Source organism: Tachypleus tridentatus, chromosome 11, assembly GCF_004210375.1.
Source record: "Tachypleus tridentatus isolate NWPU-2018 chromosome 11, ASM421037v1, whole genome shotgun sequence".
In the NCBI taxonomy this organism is placed as follows: domain Eukaryota; kingdom Metazoa; phylum Arthropoda; class Merostomata; order Xiphosura; family Limulidae; genus Tachypleus; species Tachypleus tridentatus.
Window position 1 is genome coordinate 11,032,583 of NC_134835.1, and position 14,513 is coordinate 11,047,095.

The 14,513-nt window shown below is 32.6% G+C and overlaps 1 protein-coding gene across 5 annotated transcripts in view; it reads right to left on the bottom strand.

The window, feature by feature from the left end:
* LOC143231669 (hemicentin-1-like) overlaps positions 1 to 14,513 on the bottom strand; it is a 180,556-nt gene that overhangs the window by 24,720 nt on the left and 141,323 nt on the right. For all 5 annotated transcript variants that reach the window (XR_013017105.1, XM_076466244.1, XM_076466243.1 and 2 more), the window contains exons 8-11: positions 13,438 to 13,788; positions 11,804 to 12,058; positions 7,549 to 7,815; positions 3,850 to 3,972 (exon numbers count right to left, since the gene is read on the bottom strand). Coding sequence is in view for 4 of the 5 variants with exons in the window: in XM_076466244.1 (XP_076322359.1) it covers positions 3,850 to 3,972; positions 7,549 to 7,815; positions 11,804 to 12,058; positions 13,438 to 13,788 (996 nt within the window). In the remaining variant the exon portion in view is untranslated. The remainder of the gene's footprint in view (positions 1 to 3,849; positions 3,973 to 7,548; positions 7,816 to 11,803; positions 12,059 to 13,437; positions 13,789 to 14,513) is intronic.

Sequence of the window (14,513 nt, forward strand, 5' to 3'; positions counted from 1 at the left end):
TACTGTGTACATCAAGCTTGATGCTGTGAAACCTCAAGTATTAGAACTAAAGGACTTTATATATACTGTGTACATCAACCTTGATGCTGTAAAACCTCAGGTATTAGGACTAAAGGACTGTATATCTACTGTGTACATCAAGCTTGATGCTGTAAAACCTCAAGTATTAGGATTAAAGGACTGTATATATACTGTGTACATCAACCTTGATGCTGTAAAACCTCAGGTATTAGGACTAAAGGACTGTATATCTACTGTGTACATCAAGCTTGATGCTGTAAAACCTCAGGTATTAGGACTAAAGGACTGTATATCTTCTGTGTACATCATGGTTGATGTACTCAGTAGATATACAGACTTGTATATACTCGATATACAGTGAATGTGCAGTTCTTTAGTTCTATATTTAAATTGAGTTCGGTTTCATTCTATTTCGCCATTGACATCGTGGAATTACAAGTTACGAATTTTAGCCGATCAGTTTAATATTTTACATTAGAAATTCTGGAGTTATTCTGTTGTTTTTTTTCAGCACATTGTTCGCAGTGAAGTTTATTGAGAATAAGTGGTATAATGCATTTTAGACACTCCGATCATCATTGTTATATCCAATATCATTTCTATTTGAAGGTTTCATTAATTCTGTTGCTCCTGGTTTCTCCAATTCAATTGAATACTTTTGAGAGCTGCGAGGAGTTATCGAGTTAATTTAGAATTGGCCACCCGACTAAAATGCATATTTATTGTGAATGAGGTATTACTATCTGGGGATGTGTTGTTCTCATACCTCTCTCAATACACTGTGTGTCCATTAGTGGGTATGGACTATTAATATGTGGGAATGTGCTTGTCTGATACCTCTGTCTGTATAATGTGTATCTATTAGTTGAGTATGGGCTCTTACTCTGTGGGCATGTGCTGTTTTGATACCTCTGTCTGTATAATGTGTATCTAGTAGTGAGTATGGACTATTATTTTCTGTGGACATGTGCTGTTCTGATACCTCTGTCTGTGTCTGTATAACGTGTATCTATTAGTGAGTATGGACTATTACTCTGTGGGCATGTGCTGTTCTGATACCTCTGTCTGTATAATGTGTATCTATTAGTGAGTATGGACTATCACTCTGTGGGCATGTGCTGTTCTGATACCTTTGTCTGTATAATGTGTATCTATTAGTGAGTATTGACTATTACCACTGATATTTTAATTTTATCTTTTAATCGTAAGTTTTAAACGTAATATCTCATTATATTTCCTTCTAATATCTTAAAGCTATAGTATGTGCACAGACTGTAACGAAACTTATTACCTCTAAAGGAACTTTTGGTGATACACTCTGTAACTGTTAAATTTATAAAAGCTTTCACATCAGCGTAGTACAACATTAGAATTGATTTTCTAACAAACCCCCTTACAGTGAAAAAGGAAATTGCAGAGAGAATTTGTCGGATGCTTTAAACACATAGAAAAATGAAAATACGTCGCGTTCCGTTAATACATCGTTGTTGATCTGAATTCTACAGTTCAATGAATTAGAACCGTATTTTGATAGAAAGGACGATATAAACTTTGTCACGAGCGAGAAAACAGTGTTATCGCTTTCACACTGGCTTACGTACGGATGGCTTCGTCAGAACAGACTTCTTATCTATTGCGTTTACGTCTAACGGACCTACAACTAAACGACTCGTTTCGTGGCATGTCCAACATTAAAGTCGGTTTACTTGGTCCCACTGGCAGATTTAACTAATTTCAGATCGGTAATTTTCTTCTTTAATATACTGACTGGCATCTTTTAAACATCATAACATGTACAGCGTTTAAGATTACAAACAAAGTGCTTAGAATTAATAGTACAGAACTGGACGGGCGCCCTCTAGCGTAACTGTTCCAGTGAATAAAACTTTTAATTGTGCGGGAAAATTATATCTTTAACAAATAAAGTTGTTTAATTTTTCTTGATTCAAATACATTTGATGAGAAAACAAAACTGGCTTAGATTATTGTAGAAATGTATTCAGATGTCCTCAAAATATGAATCTAAGCAGTTTCAGGCGAAGAGTACTTACTAACGATATGCCTCTCTCAATATATAATTGTTTTTGTACAGCATTAAAAAAAAACCGATCTATTGTTAAGCCTAAAATAATACATGTTTTTATTCTCTCCGCCATGATTTTGACCATACCAGATACACGTTGTCATTATGTAATGTAATTAGAAATTGTATGATTGACAAAAAAAAAAACATGGAGGCAGTAACACTTGTACTGGTTTCTCACAATACAACTAATTAAAAATATAAAAAAAAATATCCATATAATTGAAATCAATATCTAGTTATTGTGTTTATTTAAAACGTAAGAAAAGAAACGTCTGACAAACTTGATGTACAAATTAATTAGAATCTCAGATTATCAGGGTATATTGAGTAATAATAATATCAAAAACGGAAAATGAAACTGCCTGATGAGAATTATAATTAAAACTCAACTTACATGTTTTGATTTTTACTTCTTAGCTCATTATAAAAAATACGATATTCTAAACTTCCTTTAATATCTCGAATTAATATGCAAGTAAAACTATATTTTGTAAAACATATATGTATCTAAACATCCTTAATGTTAGACTAATAATATTTTTAATCGTAAAATAAAAAATATATCGATTACCATGCCAAACGTTACCCTTCAACAGCGTGAAAAAGAATGTATTTATGGAATATAAAATTGCTTAATCATGAGCAACAATATATACTTCGTAAACTATAATGTTTGATAGGTAGACAGAGTTATAACTTAATTTTAATAGAATAATAAACTCTGAAAATAGTTTAGTAACAAAATAATCACAAAGTAAAGTATAACGTAATGACGAAAAACTCGTCAAGTTAAAATAACTGAATAAAATACAACTTAATGATGAAAAACTCGTCAGGTTAAAATAACTGAATAAAATATAACTTAATGATGAAAACTCGTCAGGTTAAAATAACTGAATAAAATATAACTTAATGATGAAAAACTCGTCAAGTTAAAATAACTGAGCTGGTAAAATACGAAAACAACGTTTCGGGCAACAGCCGTTCACCAGGTTTACATAAATAATGAAACCTAATGGAGTTGTTGCCCGAAAATTTAGTGTTTTATCAGTTCTATTATATCCTCTCAAAATAACCAAGTTAGGTCTATTATTGTTAAATTTTTTTCAACCACCAACGATAATGAAACAAATATAATGGTTAATTCTTAACGTTTGTCACTTGAACTATACAAAACATTTTAAATAGAAGAATTTCACAACCAGAATATACTTAATACAGTAAAATGTATTTATATGTAGTTGCTTAAATCCTTAAAATATAAGGCCTAATATTTTCCAATAATATCATTGTTCTGGGGAATCAGAACATGATTCCAATGAAACGTACAATAATATTTACATAATGTCACACAATAAACATGTTTAGACATACTCGTTATTTACGATCAGGGAAGAGTCGATCATGTTTCATGTACATTTTGGTAGTTTTGATAGCTGGCCATGTAAAACAAAACTGATATCAGAAATATGGGATTTGATATCGGATTCAGTGAACAATATGAATAACATTATAATGTTTAGAAACGTCTCTCTCTAATTATTTACACATAAGTTAATTAAACGTTTGCATTATAGTAAAGTATTATTTAATTTAAAGTTCACGTTGTAAGAAAAAAAAAAGGCTATATATGGCATTTAAATTATCTTTATATTTTGTTCTAGAATGTGATAACGTTACTCCATTCGTAAATACAATTACGGACTAAATAAATACACTCACATGTACAAACAAATACTCACTGCGAGTCTTTCTTTTCATCAACAAGATGACAATGATGATTATGATGATTAATAGAACAATAATAGCGACAACGGCGGCAGCTATTATAATAATACTGTCATCCCCATGCCATCCTGCCGCACCTGAAGAGGTTAAATACATAACGAAATGAACAACTTAGAGAGTGAATAAGTGTGTTCCATTTTATACAGCTTATCGCATTCTAAAGATGGCCGGTTTGGGTATTAAAATTGAATTTAATATAAATTACAAAACAACGTTTCAACCTTCTTAGGTCATCTTTAAGTTGACAAAGTTCATACTCTCGTTCCCAAGACATCTGCCAACTAATGATCAGTTTTCAAACTGTCTTTGTTAACCTGAAGATGGCCCAAGAAGGCCGAAATCTTGTTCTGTGCTTTATATTAAATTCAAGTTTTAAAAGACACACCAGCCGTCTTTAGGAAACATATTTACTTCAAGTGAGTTTTGATCATCATGAACTACTGTACCTTTCTTTTGTAATTAACTTTGAATAAGTCTTTGTATGAAAAAGTATTTAATTATTACTTTCTGTTCACTTGTTTGTCTTTTTTTGCTTTTACGAAAAAAAAATCTTCAAATTTGCAGATTAAACATGTGAAAATGACACCTTTAAATGAAATGTAAAATGTTTAAGGTATTTTGACATATTACAGAAAATTAACAACTTGTTATATCTTTGTAATCTCCTAGTTTATGTTTCTTCTCATATTTTTGCTGGAAGGAATATTTTACGTATTAAAAATATGTATAATTACGTTTTATACGCGTAATACAGAGGCTGAGTAGATTATTCTTAAACGAGTTGAAAGCTATCAACACGTTCAATCATGCTCTGCAATATAGTAGTGACCCCTGTCCATAACCCTAATGCTTACTTTTTACTGCAAAAGGCTCCGTCGTAAGACTGTCACGTATAAAACATACCACTCTTCTCTGAATGCTCTCCATAAGATATCTAGTTTACGAGGAAGTCAGTTCTTCAATCTCCCTTTTCAACAGTTTATTCGCAAGCAAATCCATATGGTTGCGTCAAGCGACATGACTTGAATGTCTTCGTAAAGCACAGCACGAATACGCCTTGTTGCTCACGTGTCCAGACAGAGATCGTTCTTGATAAAGTTGCATGAGTTATCTGACCAACGTCAACAGCCTCCTTTCTATTCGAGGATTTTCACCTATATAAGACATTGCCTCTGGAGAGTCCTGTTGCCCCAAAATTGAATCGTATTCATTCAGTTTGCAATGTACGTAAGTTCACGTAATCTACTGATTTTCGTATTCCAGAAAGGTTTAAAACAATGTTGCTATATGAATAAGTCAATTATAAACGTAAAGCTTATATCATCTGAAACAACGACTCTCTTTCACAACACTATAGCAAGAAAACAAAGCAACTTAAAAACAAAACCGTTAAACAGAGAATATCTTGATGGAAAAAAAAAACAAGCACATTTTAGTCTTTTACAGGAATCTTCCATGTATTCTTCCTTGCTCGGGGTTATTTTATTACTGGAGTATTTCGAATTTGAGTGGCGTCCGATTCCAAAAACAAGTACTACATTATTATTTATTTAATAATTCAAAAATATTGGATCCTTTCTATCTAAAAAAAAGTCATTATTTGACACCCACTAACTTCTTTTGTGCAATTTTATAAATGAAAAAAGAAATGTTAAACTATTCCGTTTCAGCAATTTCTTTGTGTTAACGTGGTCAAAAGTGTCATGATTACGTATGAATAAACTATCTAGCATTAGATTTTGTTTCAGTTCTGTGTCCTCTCATTGACGGCTGCAGAGAAATAAGAACATTTTGTTACTGTCGCTGTTCTTCAACTGAGACAAGGCTGACGTGTCTTAACAGAAAGTTTTGATTAAGCTGTCTCTTTTCGAACGTCTACGAAGTGTCAGAAAGTTTTTTTTTTTGGGGAGATGATCTTTTACAAGAACTCTTAATTAATATATACGTGTTTTTCGGTTTTTTGTAATTGTGGCTGCAATTGTGACTTGTGTAAAGCAAAAGTCACACAATATAACTGTCAGCCTTTAGCAGTACAAGAACAAAAAACCTTCTGTTAAATATCACATAATGTCTAGCTTACGAACAAATAATAAAACAGTTTTTGGCCTTAGGCCTATATCAGACAAACCCAGCTTGTTTTAATTCATTTGTTGAAATTACCACCACCACGAACAATGCTCAAGATACCCAAGAGTGAAAAAGTAATTTAAACTGTTTTACCTGTGAAGGTGTGTTTGTTGTTGCGAAGAGCAAAACCACACAATAACCTATCAATGCTCTTCTAACCACTAGATATCGAAACTTGATTTTAAACATTGTAAACTTACAACTGAGCTGTCAGGAAGAAAACAAACCCGCTGGTCGAAAGAGCTAAGATTTTATCGTGCATTTTTTAATTGCTCGCCAATATTGAAACATATTCTTGAAGAAAAAAAACACAGACAAGTGCGTTTTAACAACGAAGTTACAATAATACTTCACAACAATGATCTTTAGAACCTAAAAGGATACTTTTTACAAACAATGATCCCTAGAAATTAGAATAATAGTGTTTCCAATTACCCATAGAAGTTAGAATAATGTTTTATAATGATCCCAAAACAATGATCTCTAGAAGATAGCACAATACTTTTTGTCAATGATCCCTAAATGTTAGAATAATGTTTTATAATGATCCCCAGAAGTTAGAACAACGCTTTTAACAATGATCTCTAGAAGATAGCACAATACTTTTGTCATGTTAGAATAATGTTTTAGATCCCCATAATGTTTTATAATGATCCCACAATAAATGATCCCTAAATGTTAGAATAATGTTTTATAATGATCCCCAAAAGTTAGAACAATGCTTTTAACAATGATCTCTAGAAGATAGCACAATACTTTTGTCAATGATCCCTAAATGTTAGAATAATGTCTTATAATGATCCTCAGAAATTAGAACAATACGCTTTAATAATCATCTCTAGAAGTTAGCATAACGTTTTGAAAGTGATCCCCAGTAGTCAGAACAATACTTTTTTTTTACAAAGATTCTTAGAAGTTAGAAGACGTAACTGCTGAAGAAAATCATTACACGAAATAATTCATGTAATGCAAGTTTAATGTGATTTTACTTAACATTATTCGACAGTTCACAAACAAAGTCTAGTACTGACTCATGACTTACAAACATCGCCTACCAGTGGCACAACTGTATGTCTGCGGACTTCCACCACTAGAAAGCGGGTTTCTTTACCTATAGTGGTAAAAGCACAGATAGCCCATTGTGAAGCTTCTTGCTTAATTATAAAAAAAAGAAACATTTATTTGTGTGTGTGTCTTTCTAAAAGCAAAGCCACATCGGGCTATCTGCTGAGTTCACCGAGGATAATCGAACCCCCAATTTTAGCGTTTTAAATCCGTAGACTTACCGCTGTGCCAGTGGGTAACTATATTTATTTGTGAAGGATTACGAAAAATCAGCTAATAGTGTTAAGTTTTGTGTATTGTTTTAGTAAAATCAAAAATTTTAATAACATACTTTCCAGTTAACATTGAATACAAAATCGACTTCACTAAACAAACAATTCATTCCATTTAAGGCACTTTTTAACGCGTAATTACACAATCTCTCCTTACATGCTATATAACAGAGTCGCGAATTAACTTACCTACTGTTTCTTTAAGTTCCAAAGTGCATGGAACCGACTCTCCAACTGTGTTATTTACGATGCAGTAATATTTTCCGCGGCGTCCGGAAACAGAATTCTCCAACGTCAGTAAGCTTTTGGTTCCCTCGACAACGACAAAATCTTCCATCGTTTCATTTTTTTTCATCCACGTGAAGTTGACGAATGCAGGGTTAGCTTGAGCTGTACACATTAGCTTAGCTTCGTTGTCTTCACTGTTGTATTCGGAAATATTACAGTCTGGCTTATCTGAAAGAAACGTCATAAAATAATCGCTGTTTTTTTTTATTCAAACAAAACCTTTCTTGTGAAAAGAGGTGGTTTGTGTTTATATCATTAAGTCAGTATTGTAGAGATAAGAAACTGTTAGGTTCAAGGTGACATGTAAAGAAGTGATGTAAGAAAACTTACACGACATAAAAAGAGGAAAAGTCTTGAATCAAGTAGACAGTGTGGTTCATATACCGTTACGTACTTGTCTCTAACCAATCAACACTGCGTTATTTTATCATCTAATGTAACCCTCGAGCTTTTATTTTCCACTGCTTTAGGTTTTGGTTTTTTTTAAATCCATATTGTTATTACCTCAGGCTCGGGTGATTTCTCACCTCACAAGACGAACGTGCCAGATAAAAATTTGGTTTTAGACATTTAGAGAAACAGTTTGATGGTTTATTTGTGGCAAAGCTAAGCTATTAAGGCTATAAGTGGCCTTCTGTAATTTTGAGTACCGACAGGAGGAATGGCAAGTGGCCAATATCACACACCGCCAACTCTTGGTCTACTCCTTACCAAAGCAGATAATTTTAATATCATAACGTACACCGGATGAAAAGAAAATTATATGTGATGTCTGGTTTCGATCCCGTGACCCACAGATCGATCGCCTAGTTACTTGAGTTCCACAAATGCTCAGTTTCTGTTTCAATGAATTAATATTAACGTCTGACCAAAACAAGCTGAACACAAACAACAAAATTGAAAATATATATCAGTTAGCAAAGCATACTTAATTAAATACATTGTTCAAACATTATTTCTTATACTTATTATAACGAATTATTTCTCCAGTGTGGAACTCTCGCTGTCAGCTATGGACCCAATAATACTTAGATGTAGTAGCCTTGCGTAGAGAAAACTAGAAAGTTTAGCATTATTTGTGAAGTTAGGCCTATTTATAGATGGTGAAAGCGTATATCTTATAGAACTGTTAATATAAAAAAGAACAAGTTAGTTATTATTAAATAAACTGTTCTTTTAATTTTTACCAAATTATCCAAAAGAACTCGCGAAACAATAAAACCATCACAATATCACAGTAAGTTGTTTCTTTAAAAACTGGTAGAGAATATAAAATACTGCTATTATTACCGTTGAGCCAGAGTATATTTCTGTATATGTGATTAACTATATTATGTAATCACAAAACTACATCAATTATATGTGACTGATACTCATATAGCTAAATGTGTCTGTGTGGATATGATTATGTGTTAAAATTTATCTTGGACAAGCTTCCAATTTAAGTTAATTAAATATCGATATGTATCAAATTTGTGATATTTACCAATTAGATTGATGTACATAATTTTCTTTCCTAACACAAATATATTTTAATATATAAACAAGGATAAAATTTTAAATATTGGTTATTACTATTAACGATTTATATAGAAAAGTCTTACAAACTTACAATGTTCAGTCTTCTATATGATCTTAAACTTAATATTTTATCGACGATCCAAGACGATCAAATAAGTTTCGAGTTTATATCACTGCAGTTCACTTGAAGGGTAAACTAAGTAGCTAGCTCTCTATTCACGCCGTTTACAAGCTGACTTTTTACCGGCGAGGATATCTAATGCGTTCGTAAAATACTAGCGTTCGAAGTTAACTGTCTTAAACTGAACGGTTTATAATGTACTAAAGCTATTAAAGTTCCTGGTCAAATATCTGTAGTATTTTGATTGATAAGCGTTTATCATAGTTCCAGCTTCCGAGGTTTATAGGATACTAATTGTAGCAAACCAATAATATTAAATTTGGCATGTCGATTTATCAAAAAAGTTTAGTTAGTAAAAATATTCGAAGATACGTTATTACTTTCGTAAAACATACTGTTGATTCTCGCACTCGAAAATCTACAAATTTAGAGAATAGAGGGAGCTTTCACAATACACATTTAACAATACAAGTTACGTATATTTCTAAATATATATTTATCTTCCACAACGTTGATATTAAAATAAATATATATGTTAGTAAATCCGTTAAAATATGCATATAAATGTTTAAATAGAGATGGATAATTAATTTACTTATAATTCATTAATAAATGATACAGTTTATTCTGTGAAAAACTTACTCACTGAAAACTATTAAAGTAATCAACAACAAATATTTATCAACTATATAATGTACATTGATTGTTTGTTCGTTTGTTTTTAAATTTCGCGCAAAGCTACTCGAGGGCTATATATATATATATATATACTACATACATACACAAACAATACCATTTGCTAAAACACTTAAATTTATGGCTACATTTAACAACAACAAAAAAAGGATAACATTTTGTTCATTAGTTGCTTTTGGTAGATCGCTTTCAATTTGATTATTGTGACAGATACTTTAATGATAATACTACTTATTGGTGACAGCTGTGACACACACCTGAATAATAATATTACGTATTGGTGGTAGTTGTGACAATACTTTAATGATAATACTACCTGTTGGTGAAAGCTGTGACACATACCTGAATAATAATACTACGTATTGGTGGTAGTTGTGACAATACTTTAATGATAATACTATCTGTTATTGGCAGCTGTGACACATACCTGAATAATAATATTACGTATTGGTGGTAGTTGTGACAATACTTTAATGATAATACTACCTGTTGGTGACAGCTGTGACACATACCTGAATAATAATATTACGTATTGGTAGTAGTTGTGACACATACCATAATAATAATATTACACATTAGTGGTAGTTGTGACACATACCATAATAATAATATTACACATTAGTGGTAGTTGTGACACATATTTAATGTTGATGACACATAATTTAATGATATTTTCAGCCGTTGGTAGCATCTGGATATTTCTGACGGAAATACAGTCAGAGGTGTTTATACTGGAAAATACATATATATATTCCTGTTCTCTTTTGGAAAAGGTCAAATACTTCATTTAATGACAGCCATCGCAATCACTGTGTCCATTAACTCAGTGTAGCCTTTAGGATGGAAGCTACTGTGGTGACTAATCCGCTAATCTGGACTGTTCTCCATGACTTTTATGACACTAAATGACGCTGAGCACCTCTTCGCGTATAAAACAAAAGTTGCATGGCTCTATTATGGGGCTCGGCATGGCCAGATGGGTTAAGGCGTGCGACTCGTAATCTAAGGGCCGCGGGTTCGCATCCCCATCACGCCAAACATGCTCGTCCTTTTAGTCGTGTGGGCGTTATAATGTGACGGCCAATCCCACTATTCGTTGGTAAAAGAGCAGCCCAAGAGTTGGTGGTGAGTGGTGATGACTAGCTGCCTTCCCTCTAGTCTTACACTGCTAAATTACGAACGGCTAGCAGATAGCCCTCGAGTAGCTTTGCGCGAAATTCAAAAACAAACAAACAAGCCCTATTATGGGTTCGAATCTGGAAAAACGTAAAGGTCGTTGATTACGGCCAATTCTGTGACTGTTCAATTATTGTATGGGATAAGGCATAAGATGTTATTCTGGGTTTGTAGAATAGAATGTTCTATTCGACAATATATTAGAGTGCTATACAGTACATTAAAATTTTGATTTTTAATTGTCGTTGTAAAATTCGTTGTAATGTATTGTATTCTAAGATAACACTTAGACACTCAAATGAATTATTTCGTATTTACTGCTTTCAGAGGATGTATTGCTTAAACAACGGTTTATTATAATGTTTTGTTTTTTTAACTGATATTAAATATGTAACTTCAATAACGTAATCGATTATATATATATATACATCTCAAGCTGTGAATAATCCATGTATAAAAATATTGTAAAGTGTCTCTCTCCATTTAGTAATAGAATGTTTATTTTAATTATATTTACTTACAAAATATGTTGAACTAGCATTTAATAACAAAATACTTTGTTTCAGTTGTTATTGAGATAGGAGATCTGAATTATAAACAACTAGCAATGTTTAAAGTTTCACAAAGACTGTTTTTACTTACACAAAATATTTATAATTGTCTCTGCTTCTTCTTTGCCGTGTTTGTTACTGGCTGTACATACGTATGTCCCAGCCCTCGTGCGGGAAATTGTTTCATTAAGGAAAAGCTGGGAAGAGTTGGAAATTATTTTATTGGAGAATTTCCACGTGTACTCGCTGGGAGGCCAGGAGTTCGCTGAGCAGTTTATCTTTTCTGGAACGTTTCCTTCTACAACGTCTAGTTGGTCCACAGACAGAGTTATGTTCTCTGGAGGAACTGACGTAGAAACCATAAAACGATATATATCATAATAACAGCACCAAGTTAAACAATGTGACTACTGCTTCCAACAACACCAACAGTGATGTTTTTAGCGTTTTCACAAACAAATCAATATTCGTCTTTTATTTGAAAAATATTCTGGAAAAGTCTATTACATTTTACTTTCAGTCAACATCAAAGAAAAGGTGTAGAAGTCTGTGACATATTTATAAAGTTAGTATAAAACTAAGAAAACACCAAAATAATCCAATTTCTAAAGTGTATATTTTTTTTAGATTAAACACAAATTCACTCAATAATGTTTAGAAACGCGATAATTTCCATAGGTACTTTTAAAGCACATATGCTATATCTCCAATTTGCAGGCATAAATATGCAGTATATTATTCATATGCACACTGACATATAAAATAATAATTCTATAAATTTTCGAGATAAATTTCTCAAAGAGCATAATTCATCGGTTTCGTGACAGCGTGAGTTCACACACCCACAAAACATTATCGCAAAACAAGAGGTCTTTCGAAGAAAAGTTTGTTTGTTTGTTTTTTCATCTGAATTTCAATGCTTTTATCGGTTTGCGCCAGAAACTGCTTTTATTAAATTTTATTTTAACAGACGATATTGTGACTTTACTAACAAAACTCAATCTTAGGAAGAATGGGGCGTCCTCTAGCGAGCAAGTTTTACATGAAATTATTATGTTTCACCTACGCCAGAAAAGAACAGCATTATCTTAGTCAAGAGTAGAATGGTAAAAGAATTCATTATTAAGAAGTACAAAAGAGTTTTTAGAAAATCAAGGAACTGATTTTATAAGTGAATAAACAAGACAGAAATGTTTTACTCAGATGACAACAGAAGACAATAGTTCGGTCCTCTTGGAGAATCTGGTGTCAAATATGACAACATTTATTGATAAATGCAATGTTTTGGTCTAAAAAATAATTTAAAATAATAACATAAAAGTTAACCTGAAGATGACCTATGAAGGTCGAAAAGTTGTTCTTTGCTTTTTTAATAAAAGTGTTAATATCCATACCAGCCGTTTTGAGATACAGTTTTATTCCAAGTGGGTTTCTCATTGTCAAGGAGTATATAGTTTACAATAGTACAAAGATGTATTCACTAGGTCATCCTAAAACTAGCTTTCATTTGTAGTTTCATTTCTGTTTTTAATAATCCAATCACTAATGAACTTGAACCTACTTTGAAATGTTCGGAATTGTTTTCGAAAATATCTGCGAAATGTTAAAATTTATCATAACATACAATTTGTGTTCTGCTTTTGGTTTGATTTTCGTAAACAACGTACCTCGAACATTTGAACATAAAACGCAGAGGTTAAATCATTAAAAACTTGCATTACTTACATTCAACCTTGAAAACCGTTGAGGTGCTGACACCAGGCCCAACACTGTTTCCACTACTAAAACACGTATAATTAGCATTATCGGAATCACGGTCGAGCGTGCCCGTTGGCCAAGCCGTTATGTTCCATTGAAGTGTACTGGACAGAGAACTGAAGTGTCCAGAAGCCGGGTCCTCGGGCAAAACTGTTGTTTCAATCGAATATAAATAAGAATCCATAATGCTTTCTTTATTTCTAAGCCACTGGATATCGCAAAGTGGTTCACATTCAATTATACAAGTCAAGCTGACATTTTTGGCGTCAGACGGCGCTCCATGCATATCAGGCAAATGAACAATCACTGCAGGTGGTGCTGAAAGAAAAATGGAATCTGTTATTTCAACTGGATCAATAAGGAAACCAAAAAATCAAACTAAATATAACACGCTATCAAGAAATACTATAATATTGATAAATGAAATATATGTATGAATTTTATAATATATTGTTGTTTTTCGTTTAGAAAAAGTAACATCTCCTTTTAAATGGCATATATTGTGATTCGCCTTTTATATAGAAATATTTGGGTTTAAACCTCTTGTTATGAGAATCAGACAAACGTTGAAAACTGGATTAAAATACAGTTTTTTGTAGTTGTTTGCAAGTCCTGTGCTCTAGTAACTTTAGCCCATCGCTAGTACAGCGATATGTCTCCGGATTTACAACGCTAAAATAAGGGGTTCGATTCTCCTTGGTCGGCTCAGCAGATAGCCCACTGTGGCTTTGCTATAATAAAACAGACACTAGTAGTTTTAGAGTAACTGAACACACACACACACTAAAAGTTTTAGAGTAACTGAACAAATACCCACTAGTAGTTTTAGAGTAACTGAACACACACATACACTAGTAGTTTTAAAGTAACTGAACACACACACACTAGTAGGTTTAGAGTAACTGAAAAAACACACTAGTAGTTTTAGAGTAACTGAACACACACATACACTAGTAGTTTTAGAGTAACTGAAAACACACATACACTAGTAGTTTTAGAGTAACTTAAAACACACACACACACTAGTAGTTTAAGAGTAACTG